General features: G+C 42.4%; 1 protein-coding gene across 4 annotated transcripts in view; it reads left to right on the plus strand.

Moving 5' to 3' along the window:
- LAMA4 (laminin subunit alpha 4) overlaps positions 1 to 12,195 on the plus strand; it is a 148,552-nt gene that overhangs the window by 56,403 nt on the left and 79,954 nt on the right. For 2 of the 4 annotated variants that reach the window (XM_007190723.2, XM_007190724.2), the window contains exons 6-7: positions 7,981 to 8,195; positions 10,433 to 10,528. In XM_007190723.2, coding sequence (XP_007190785.2) covers positions 7,981 to 8,195; positions 10,433 to 10,528 — 311 coding nt within the window. The remainder of the gene's footprint in view (positions 1 to 7,980; positions 8,196 to 10,432; positions 10,529 to 12,195) is intronic. The other 2 variants (XM_057528166.1, XM_007190726.3) reach the window with 2 other exon arrangements.

Here is a 12,195-nt window from a genome sequence, read left to right on the forward strand (position 1 = left end):
GAAGGGACCGGTCAGACATACAGTCCCACATCCCCACATCTGCAGCGCGCTCACTTCACCGCAGCACGCTGCTTACTGCCCTGGGTGGGGCTCACAGATTCAGCCTAGGCTCAAAAGGTTAACCTTAAATACCATCTCATTTCTGAGGAAAACACCCTCCATCTCTAAAAGTGTAGCTCTGGAACTCTTTTTAAAAAGCCACAGTGTCTATGGTACATAGAAAAATCTCTGTATTTTGAGGGCATTGTTATTGTGATTATTAAATGTGCAAAATGTGGATAATTCTTTTGCTAAAGAGCTGTGGGATTTTCCCCCTTTTTACTATAAGAGAACAGGGAAGTGAAAGCTGAGGGACCATATGAATGTCATCTTTTAGTAGGGACTTCTAGAGATGATCAGATGACCTTTGGCTGATTAATGTTGATGACATGCTTTTTCTGTATTTCCTTATTTGGGGACCCAGGAACATGAGCCACCTGATTTACTCATTATCTGGCTCAGTGGGGGTGAGAGGATTGTTCATCAGCCAGGGATGGAGATTTTTCTCCTCGGTGTCTGAGGTTTAACTCAGTTTAGTCGGATAAGGACTGAGCAATATTACCAGCTAATGGGTGTTGTATGGCTCCTGAAGGGGAATTAATGGCCTTAAATAGAGTCCTGCTGACCAAATGCAAGTTCCTCCAGAAGTGAGTAATCTCAGCCCCAAGGGCTCAGTCGTACAAAATCACACAGGGGTGCGGATTAGGGTTCTGTCAGCGACAGTGGGGGGCCTGGCACAGGACATCATGCCCACCTCACACGTGACATTGTAGATGATAAATCCCCTGGCCCACATCAGAGGCTCCTGGAACCTGCCATTAATCAGCAAGGCTCAGACAGATCTGCTGCTTAGCCTGGGCCTGGATTGATAGGATGGAAGAGAGAGCACTAGTTTGGGAAGTGGAAGTGCAGTGTTGAGATGTAGCGTCAGCCTGGCTGAGTCTGTCTCTCAGCTGTAGCCCTTTATGATCCTCCTGGGCAAGTTATTTGATCTCTAAGTGGCTATTTCCACATCTCCAGAAAGGAAAAAATGAAAATACCCACCTCGTAGGACTGTTGTGAGTAATACTGTGAAGTTTTTAGTATGGCACCTGGCACTTAATAAATGCTCAATAAAAATTAACTGGTAACAGTACGAGTCATTGTGCCTATTGTCTTGTTGCCACTGCTGGCATAATGTGTGCTTGGGACAAGCTGGCTCATTTCCCTGAATCTCAGTTTCCTTAGCTAGAAATAGTGCCCTTTATTGATTGTTTCCTATGTCCTCTCTCAGCCTCATAACTACCCTGAGAGGAGGTCGTATTTTATCATTTTGCATATGAGGAAACTGTGACTTATCTAAAGTCACATCACTGCTAAGTGGGGGAACCAGGATTTGGAAAGTTTGGCTTAAAAATCTGGATTCTTCTCCCATTCTGCTTTTCCCGAATGTCTTCTAAGAGTCTCCTATTTTAAACATTGACAATTAATGAATTAGATGAACTTCTGATATGGAGGAGAAAAATGGTTAGTCTGTTAAGTAGATTCCCTTTGACAGGAGGCTGCATCTACAAAGGTGCTGGAAGTAAGCATCCCTTCTAAGGCCTTTCATCTGCATTGGGGGAGGATCACTTTGAGCAACTTTATTTTCTCCTTCTCTTTCCCATCCACCCTTCCTCTCACCCTGTTCTTTTAAAAAGAATCCACTGAGGTCTTTTACATCAAAAATTGACCTGACAATCCAGGTAACTCTTTTTCAAAATAGAAATGACCACACAAACAGATTGGTGGGAAGGGTAGGGATGCAATACATCTAAGACATGTTCTCTTGTACTCAATGAAGTCAAGGCTAGGGGAGGAGACAAACCTGAAAACCATTCATTGCAAGACAGAAAAAATGAAAAGCTAAAGAGAAGGCAAGCAGAGGCTCTTCAAAAGCGTAGTGAAAGGAGTGGTTTCCTTCCCATAGAGGGACTGGATCATCCCACAGGAGGTGGCCTTAACTGCTTTTGATTTGTTTGACTCTGGGACTGAAAGGGGGTTTCTGTTTTGAGTTTAATCGTCAAGTTGTTAAATTGTCCCAATTAAACTTCATCTAATATGTTTTCAATGAATTTGTAAACTCAGATCTCTCCACAAGATCTTTGAAAAATATGCAGCTGATTTGCATGGATATCTATCTCGTTAGGTCAAACAAGAACACTCTGGGTGTTTCTGTACCTAAAGATCATTTAATCAGGGGTGATTTTCAAGTCTGACTGTGTGTAAGTATCTCCTGGAAACCTCTGGATTCCCTAGCCCTCCCCCACCCCCTCCGTGCCCCACTGAAAAGAGACCTCTCAGGTGAGGCCTGGGGACCCATATTTTGATTCCCCGTTGGGTTCTCACACCAATCCTCTCACTGACTTGTGAACTACTGCTCTATTTCAACCTTTAATACCACACCCGCAAAACACAAAACAGTGATTCTCAAACTGGGGCTCAAGAGCCACTGACTGGTGTCCTTGGAAATATTCGTGGAGGTTCATGGGTTCTCAGTGAGTATTTTCTTAATTTTGTGTTTCATTTCAGTGATAATCTTGAGAAAAAAGTTCATTGAAACATGTTCTGGACTTTCTGAAGTACCATTTTATAATAAAGGGGGATCTATCTGCCTCAGAGCTGAGGAGAAAATAATGGCTGATGGTGCGTCAGTGAGACATTACAGACAACTGGAGGCCGAATGACATGACAGTGAGGCACACAGAGTCATGACACGGCACAGGGCAGGTCATGCATGCTGAACTCAGACAGTCCTCTACCACATCACATTGCAGGTAGCCATTCAGTTGCAACGACATCATCCGTTGCCTTGAATTAATACTGTTAATTTGAATTCGATCCATTTTATAGTTTTGTTTTATTTGGAAAATTTATCTTGGTTTTTCGAGATGTATACAAGTCATAGACATAAGGAGTTACTACTTAGTTTTATGTTTGAAATATTTAAAGGTAATTTAAATGAACACTGGAAGAGATATTCTGTATGAATGTTTTTCTTTTCACAAGGATCCACACTACATACAATTTTGAACAACACTGGTCTGAACGTAAGACATGAGCCTCTTCTAGTGCTGTGCAGAACAGCTCAAAACACGCTGTCCTCCCAGTGAGGTCCATGTTACTTAGCCTGCTCTGGGCCCTGCCTGTCTCTTCCCAAAGTCCTTTCTCACCTCACAATTTAAACTCCCCATGCTGGACCTGCTGCTCTTAAAATCCACCAGGTCAGCTGTAGAGCTTACCACATTTTATTACATTTAGGTGATGATCATGATGATGATGATAAAAATAATAACTAACATTTATTGAGTGCTTACTCTATGCCAGGCACTGTTGTAAGCAGTTCACTTGCAATGATACGTTTAAACTTCAAAAAAAAAATCCTATGAGATGCCATTTTCATCCTTATTTACAGAGAAAGAATGTGAGACACAGAGAGGTTAAGCCACTTGTTCAAAATCAAACAATTTTTTAAAATCTCATTGAAATATGAGCTTCTCAGCAGAAGTAGCATCTTACTTATTTCTCTATCCATTCTTCCTCCATTGCAGTGTCTAGAACATTGCAGGCACTGAGTTATATTTGTTTCAATAATACTTTCTTAAAACTTTTTTTACTAAAAAAACCCAGAATCTTTAATGTTCCTTTAAGAAGGCACGATGTAGTGACAAGAGTCAGTCATTTCTTGCCCCATTTGATCCCCCACTTCCCACCCCATGCCTGGAAAATCAAAGACCCAGAATTGAATAGAGGTTGCAAATGGAAGTCATCTTCTGATGCAAATAATGATAAAATGCACAACCGAATGGACAGGAGTTTTGAATTCTCATTCTCATTCCAGAGTGACCGTCCCTCTGCTCCTAAGTAATACATTTTAAAGATGAGGGACCTGAGACTCAGAGCCATGAAGAGACTTAATCTAAGGTCACACAATTGACCCTCAATGTTCAACGCAAAGTTTTCAGTTAATAAACATGTATGATGTCAATGCCTTAGCATTCCACATTGTCTCTTGCGGCAGCTTTAACAGTGTACCTTCATCCATTCAGTTCTGCAGGGGATAGAGAGACATGCTAAAACCGTATGAGGATTTTTCACGTGGATCTTATTGCCTAAGGGTCAGGAAAGAAGAATGGAGCAAATTAAAGCAAATTCAGGGAGACCTGAAAATCCTAACAGGAAAGGCCGAACATAGTATCATCAGAGACGATGATGACGGTGATAATGATTTTGATGATGACCTTGATGTTAGAAAACAATAATAAAGAGGAGGAAGAGGAAGAGGAAGAGGAAGCTAACATTTATTGAGGCTTATATTATGATTCAGGGCTTTAGTCTGATTCTTTCTGCAGGCGTCAAGTTTTTCAAACTTAAGGTATCAGCCCTGTTATCTGTATAGAATTCTTATTGCTCCCTACTCTCTGCCCTGCCTCATTTCTGGATTCTTGCCCTGTGACCTGGAATGGGTTGCTTATGTTTTCCTAGCCTTAGCTCCCAGTCATTCTAGAGAAGTAGAGAGCATGTATATGGCACCTACTATGTAACAGGGGCTTTTTGTTTCTTCATTTCATTTAACCCAGATGACAGCTACAGAGTGACTTCCCCCCCCCAGAAAAGCTTCTATGCCACCTGGGCTGGGAATTTTGGCACCTTTGATAAAGGCATTCAGTAAGAGGTATATGGCCTTGGGAAGAGAAGAAAAGGAGAAGGAGCAGAGGAGAGGGAAAGCACTACAAAAATTCCCAAAATAGTAGTTTTTGGTCAAAAGCATTTTTTTTCCAAAAAACGTATCTTTTTGTTTTCCATTTTTCCCAAATGAGATGATCACTGACTGAAATGACAAAGTTCGTATGTCACAGTTCTTTCATTTACACTGTAAATTTATCAGCTCTATTTTCTCCAAGTGAATCAAGTCATTAATAAAGCTAGAAACAAGATTATGGAAGAAAATAAAAGTGCACCAGTACTGGGTACCTGGGCTCCAATGCTGACTCTAAATCCGACTCCTTGTCCTTTTGTGTCCTTTGTATCTTTTGTAATTTGCTCTTGGAGGACAGGAATTAGGTGTATTAATAGATAGCATTTAATTACTCAACTGTTATATCATTAATGGACTTATTAGTTAACTCATTAATGCCAGATTTTGGGGTGGAAAGAGCATAAGCTTGGAGTCCCATACGATGCTTGAGCCCTGAAGCAGTGAACCAATTGTCCAGCTTCTCCATGCTGTAGTTTGCTCATCTATAAAGTCAGGGTTAGAGGGTGCCAGGAGTACAAAACTTTCGTGTGCTCATTCTATAAAATCTGTAAGGTTGAAGTTGGGACTGTGACTTCAGAGTTGCCTCTGAGCCTACCACCAAAAGATATTCTTGAAATTCAAAGTGACTCAAAGTAGGTTTCCACTGTGGTTGAGATTCTGACTAGTAGAAGACCAGGGGACCACCTATGGAGATCAAATACAGTGGACTTAAACAGAGAAAAGAAAGCAACTGGCATCTGGCTTCTGTGAGCTTGGACAAGTCTGTTCACTCCCAGACCTCAGGCTTCCCAGCTGCGCACTGAGGTGGCAGATCTGAGTCCCATTTTAGTGAGCCTAAGTATCTAACATTCTGTTTGGTGAACTGCGGCACAGGATAGAAATTCAATCCAGCCATGTGTTCCATAGAGGAATGATTTATGCTGACTTGGGGATGAGAGGGCCTGTGAACCAAAGGTACAAAGACATGAGTATGAATAATAAAATTTATCGAACATTTCCTCAGGGAGATGTCTCTTTGTGGGTTGTGTGGCACTTACATTCATTCTTATCTTTTTCATAGTCCTCGACTTCTAGAGTTTGTATAATTATGCCTAATTCTTTTCCTGTTCTTTCAGTGCATAGGCTATGTGTTTTTCCTCTTCCTGTCTCTCTGTGCCTTACACAAAATAGACATGAATTGTTCTTCTGTTGGATGAATTCACTCATTCATTTATAGCAGCAGCAGTGTGGTCCAGGGCAGAGCAAAGGAAAGAACATCAGGGTCAGAAAGTCTGGGTCTTATGCTGTCACTTCCTAGCTGTGTGAGCTTGGAAAACCAAAGTAGCCTCTCAGCCTCGGAATGCCAAGCCTGCGTGCCCTACCTCCCAGGTGTCTGTGGTAACTAAATGAACTTACCTGGGTTAAGTCATGAGATACATTGCAAGTGACTGAACATACACCATCATTACAACTACATCAAAAAACTGAGACATAGGAATAAAACCTGGAAAAACATATGCAAAATGTTGAACAGTGATTGTTAAGATCTTGGGATTACAGATGTGATTTTTTTTCATTTCTCTATTTTTCAAATCTTCTGAATCATGATTCTTTTACTTTAAATGGAAGCATTTAAAAATGGTGTCCTATTATTGCTGGCTGGCTCTTATTGGTGTCCTTGGAAAGTCTTCTCTTCCTTTCCACTCCCAAGGCATAGGTCCCACCCCAGGCCCTCCCCACCCAACCCTGATCTCCCATTCCAGCCCAGAGTCCGTCCTGAACTCTGATGCCGACACCGGCTTCATTCACCATCACTTTTATCACTCAGAAACCTTCACTGGCTCTCTTCTTTTTCTCTCTCATCAAAACTAACTCCTGTGTCTGACCTTCAGTCCCATGACGGTGTGACTGCACATTCCTTCCAGCCACTCCCAAAGCATCTTCAGCCCACCTTAGCCAGTCTTCAACACTAATTTAGGTCCATAGCAGAGAGGGGGCCACAGCCAGCCAAAAAGCGTGTAGTTTGCCTCAAATAGTATTCTTACAAAGTTTGAGCCAACCTTTAAAAACTGAGATTTCACATAAAAATCCGAATTTCAACTTTTTCCTTTAAAAATAAGATCTGACAACACAGATCCTTCATTCCCTGAAGGCTACAGTATAGAAACAGTTGATAGGAGCTGAGAAGCAGCTGCCCCCTTAGGTGGGGCCTGTGGTCCCATCACTCAGAGCAGGGCCTCTGCTGGCCGACAGGTTACCTTTTGGAAAAAGTAGAGAAAGGCGCTTTTCCTCTGGTCAGAGGCAGCCCCCCCCAGAGTGCATAGCTTGGCAAGGCCAGCAAAGGCTGGAAGTAGTTCACCCTCTGCTCTCCACCTGGGCTGGAGTCTCTTATTAAGGCCAGCTGGCGTGACCGTAGGCCTCAGCTCTGCCTCCACAGCAAATGCAGTTAGGCACCTGGCCTCTGTAGGCTCATATATCTAAAACATACAGAATAATGGCCATCTGGCCCCAACTCTGTTTATCTGTGGTACTCCCAGCTCTGCCCTCTGCTTTGTCTCCACACTGTCTTCCTTCAGTCACAAGATGGCTGCCAGAGCTAAGCGTGCTGCCTGCCTCTTCATTCACCTGCAGAGGGAGAGAAGGCCGTCACACAACCCTCAAACAAGAGCCCTGAGCTCCACTCCATCTGAATCACTCCTGAGCCAAACCATTTTGGCCAGGACAATGCCAGGCACTGGTTGGCTCAGGTTTAGGCTATCAGAACAATTCACTATGGCAAGGTAGAATACATACCAGTGTTTCTCAGTAAAGGTGTTACTAACATTTTGTCCAGGACAGTTCTTAGCTATGCCCTAGTGGCATATCTCACGGCCAAATGTAGCATATCTAGTACCACCGTCGTATGCCAGCTGTGCACCCCAGTCATTGAGGTGACCAAAAATGCCCCCACCCTGGTCATATCCAGACACTCCTGCACCTGAAGGTCTCGCCGAACTGAATGGGCTACAACACAATGGGGAGGGGTAGTTCCTTAAAATCTGGTCCTATTAGGAAGATGGGAGAGTGGGAATTAATTCTGGGAGAGCAATACACAAATATTCATTACACTTTCTTCTAGGTAGGAAAGAAGATAAAAAGGAAGAAAACTATGGATGCTAAATTTTTAACATGTGATTCCCCTTCAGATGTGCTCCTGGTTACTATGGAAACCCCTTGCTGATTGGAAGCACCTGTAAGAAATGTGACTGCAGTGGAAATTCAGATCCTAACCTGATCTTTGAAGACTGCGATGAGGTCACTGGCCAGTGTAGGAATTGCTTACGCAACACCACCGGATTCAAGTGTGAACACTGTGCACCTGGCTACTATGGGGATGCCAGGAGAGCCAAGAACTGTGCAGGTACGGTGCTGTGCATGCTGCAGCAGCTACCCAGCCAGCACATGTGTGATAGGAGCAGGGTCTCTGTCAGTGCTGGATTTAGATGAATTTATCTTGGGGAAATATTGCAATTACTCCCTTGACACTTTTCCAGGGCAATATAGGAATGTGCATCCCATACTCCTAGGGGTATTTTTATCAAGACTAATGTAGCTTAGCTCATGGGTAGAATGAACCATGAGACACTAACACTAGTGAACTTTTGTCTTATCATCTTTATGTCCTTCCAATTTTGATCAAAGAAGTAAATCAGACTTCCATAGATTACCTGTCATTGACCAGAGGACTGAATGAAAGTTTGCATGCTTGACATCAGTTTTCTTACTCTGCAAGCTATGTGTCTCTTTTTAGTTATGTTTGGTAAAATCAACATTTCAGTAAAATAGATTAGCAAGCCATAGGTAGTTTAATCATCCCCCTATTTCCTCACATTAGCAGAGTAAATATTTCAGGGATAGTATAAGAAATCTTCCTGGTCAGACTTCAGTTAGACTGAAAGGTACAAATTTTATTCAGGATTTCTCCAATCCATTTGCCTCAGAGAGTGAAGCTCTTCAGAAGTAAAGTTAAATTGCCTTCCTCTAGGACTAAAGGGAGGCTGAGACTGAATATTCCTTCTCTTATGTGACTTTGAGGGGAAGAAGAGTGAGGGAGAGGTATTGTGCTCTTGTGGCATGCTTCAATTGGAGATTCTCTCACTGAAACAGATTTCCACTTGAAGAGATTTTTAAGAAGTGAAGAGTTTGAAATTGAGAAGGAAACAAATATGATCTGCAGAAGTCGCAATAAAAGTAAACATGTCTCCAGGAAAGCTATGTGCACAGAAGCATAACCCCGAGAATAACAGAGTGGAGAGAGGAGCTCTGTGCCCAGTCAGACTAAAGAGAGAGAAAGTGGGCATCAGAAAGAGTGTTGGCAAAATCAAAGACTTAAACATTGACATCCTGATTCTCAAAATATTGACTCATGTCAATATGTAAACTCATGTTTAAGTTACAGAGATGCAGATCAGTCTTAGAAAAGAAGCTGATGCTAGAAGCAATAAAGCATGATCTTGCTGAATTGTTTAATAAATTTACATTTTGTGGAACATTAAACAGCCAAAATGTAATAAATGTATGTTACCCTTGAAGCTAATTTTTTATGATTATTCTGTAAAGACAGTTAAGAGGTGGAAGGAAATTCACAATTCCAGTTTATTGCTAGCCTAGATAGCTTAAGAAATCCTTTGTAAATATTAAAAATTAATCTCTACTCCAGAAGCAGCCACATAGCACAGGGAGATCAGCTCAGTGCTTTGTGACCACCTAGAGGGGTGGGATAGGGAGGGTGGGAGGGAGATGCAAGAGGGAGGAGATATGGGGATATATGTATATGTATACGTATAGCTGATTCACTTTGTTATAAAGCAGAAACTAACACACCATTGTAAAGCAATTATACTTCGATAAAGGTGTTAAAAAAAATTAATCTCCACTCCAAAACTCAGTGGAAAATGAACAGTCTGGTGAGATTAGGGTTTTGTTTTTGTTTTTTTCCAAAAGGCATTCTTGAAAATTATTAGTAGATTAATAATGGGCTCTCAGATCTTCTAAATTCATGTAAATGTGGTCCTAATTCTTTCCATGACATTGTTACTAGCTATCCCACTGATAGCTATCATTTGGAGGTTTGGAGTCAGTCTTGCCAAGAGTCAAGCACTGTGGGACCCAAGAATCGCTCTTGCGTCTCCTCACTCACTCCTAGTGGGCTGCTCCTCCCTCACACCTGGCAGTAATCAAACCTGGAGTTGGATTAACTGGAGAATTTGACTGTGATGAAAGGATGGCTTTCAGATTCCAGCTGAATGATGGACTCTGTGATCATTTTGTACCTTGTGAAACTGACCAGGAGCTCTTTGGACTGAAGCAGTTGCAGAGTCATGTCAGAATCTCAAATAGTTGGGAAAGGAATCCTAGAACATTTAGATTTACTTTTGCCCCAGGGTCACCTTTGAAAATCTCCCTGAGCTGGGGCTTAATTGGGTGAGAGGAATAATCACTAAATCATGTATTCCACACGATCTTAAGAAAGAATATAATTAATCCCCATTGAAGAATTATATACCGATAGCCAGTATTTCTACAAACCACTAAAACATTGCCATATTTTAGGCATTAAGAAATGAATCCCTAATCTCTTGTTTTTGTTTCCCACAGTGTGCAGTTGTGGGGGAGGCCCGTGTGACAGCGTAACCGGAGAATGCTTGGAAGAAGGTTCTGAACCCCCTACAGGCATGGACTGCCCAACCATAAGTAAAAATAACAGTACATGATTGACTAACCCCACTTTCTCTAATGTGCTGCAGGTGTAGGATTAAGAAAAGCTATGCAATACACTCTCTCTAGAAACTGCCTGAGTCCCACCCTTGGCTTTAACCCTGTCTATGCCTCAACCAAATGGACCCTAAACAAAAGACATTCAGTCCACTTGATTCCAATGGGCAGATAGGTGATTTACATTTAAACAGCTCTATTTTAGAAAATTTATTTTATCAAGTCTTTAAGTTCAACATCTTACTTAGTAGGTAAAGGCTAAGTTGGAAATACAGTTCCCAGCGACTGAGTTCATTTTAGCTCCTTTTTCTGTATTATCTCTTCAGGTCCTCAGATAATGTAATCCACAGACTACGCTTTACAACACTGGGGAAACTGAGATGCCAAGAGATTTAAGTGGCTTTTCTCAAATCACTCTAAATCTGAAGTGGCACCAGAAATATAATATTCAGGCCTTATGAAATGGAGCTGCCTCCTCTCTTTCCTGCCCCTCTGGTTATTCAAATCATGAGTATTCCTAATGGTGCAGGAACCTGCTGAAACATTTCAAAACAAATGCCCAGACCCGGTCTCAATGACTTCTCAAGCATCCTTCAAGCCCTTAGCCTAGAAAAGTCCATGATTGATTTTTTAGAAGGGTTTAAGGAAAGCTTTGCCTTAGAAAACCTTCTATCAAGAAAGTAACTAATATTTGCTTTAGGTAGAGTGGTTTAAAGACTGCTTTAATATTAGATATCCCTTCCCCCAAACAAAAGTATCTTGGCTGCTCAGTCCCTCTGGGCACAAGAGATTAATATTACTGAAGGTGACATAGGTTGGGAGGCACAAGCAGGACAGAGTTTACACACTGACAGCATAGGTGACCCCCTAAGCAAGGTCACTTTAAAGACATCAAGGTGCCTGCTTGGCCCTACGCATCTTTTCCACCAGCCTGATGTACTGGCTGGGGAGCCATTCCTTTGAGAGAGTGTTATGAGGAAGTCTGCGTTGAACTTCAAATAACAAATTAACATCTTAACAACCATTAACACTTTAGTCTCCATTTATCAGTTCTCTAGAAGAGAGTGCAGTCTGGGGGAAAGAGATTGGGAACAGAAAAGTTTCAAAGGGTGTCCTTTGTGAGTGTGTCACAGGAGGGCGCTGGGTCCTGGGGGTGATGACAGTGGTCAGAGGAACTCAAACGTGAAATGCAGGAAGCAGCGAGAAACTGCCACCTACCTAACCATGTGTGCAGGTCCGTCAGCTATCAGGGAGTGATATTCGCAAACAGTGATGTCCTGCAGACCTGATTCTGCTGAACCATTCATCCCAACAGGAGGTCGGGCCATGGGGAGGCGCTGAGACATCCCTGGGGTGAGGTGAAGGCACTAGAGCCTGAATAGGCAGTAAGAAAAGCTGCTAGGAGAGGGGGAATGCCTGGCACGTTCCATCTTCACTAGCCGGCACCAAGCAGAAGCCCAAAGCCTGACATGGAGAGAGTCATCCCAGACAGCTTTCCTACCACCGAAGAAAAGTGGAGAGAGGGTTCTCCTTTGCCACGCATCTCACAGATGCCTTGCCCTTTGGGCTTCCTTTCTTTCTCAGTTCAGCCTTTAGTGTTCACGTTAACCTACTTTTCAGTTGCATGTGTTTGTTTTTTTGTTATG

Source organism: Balaenoptera acutorostrata, chromosome 14 (genome assembly GCF_949987535.1).
Source record: "Balaenoptera acutorostrata chromosome 14, mBalAcu1.1, whole genome shotgun sequence".
Lineage (NCBI taxonomy): Eukaryota > Metazoa > Chordata > Mammalia > Artiodactyla > Balaenopteridae > Balaenoptera > Balaenoptera acutorostrata.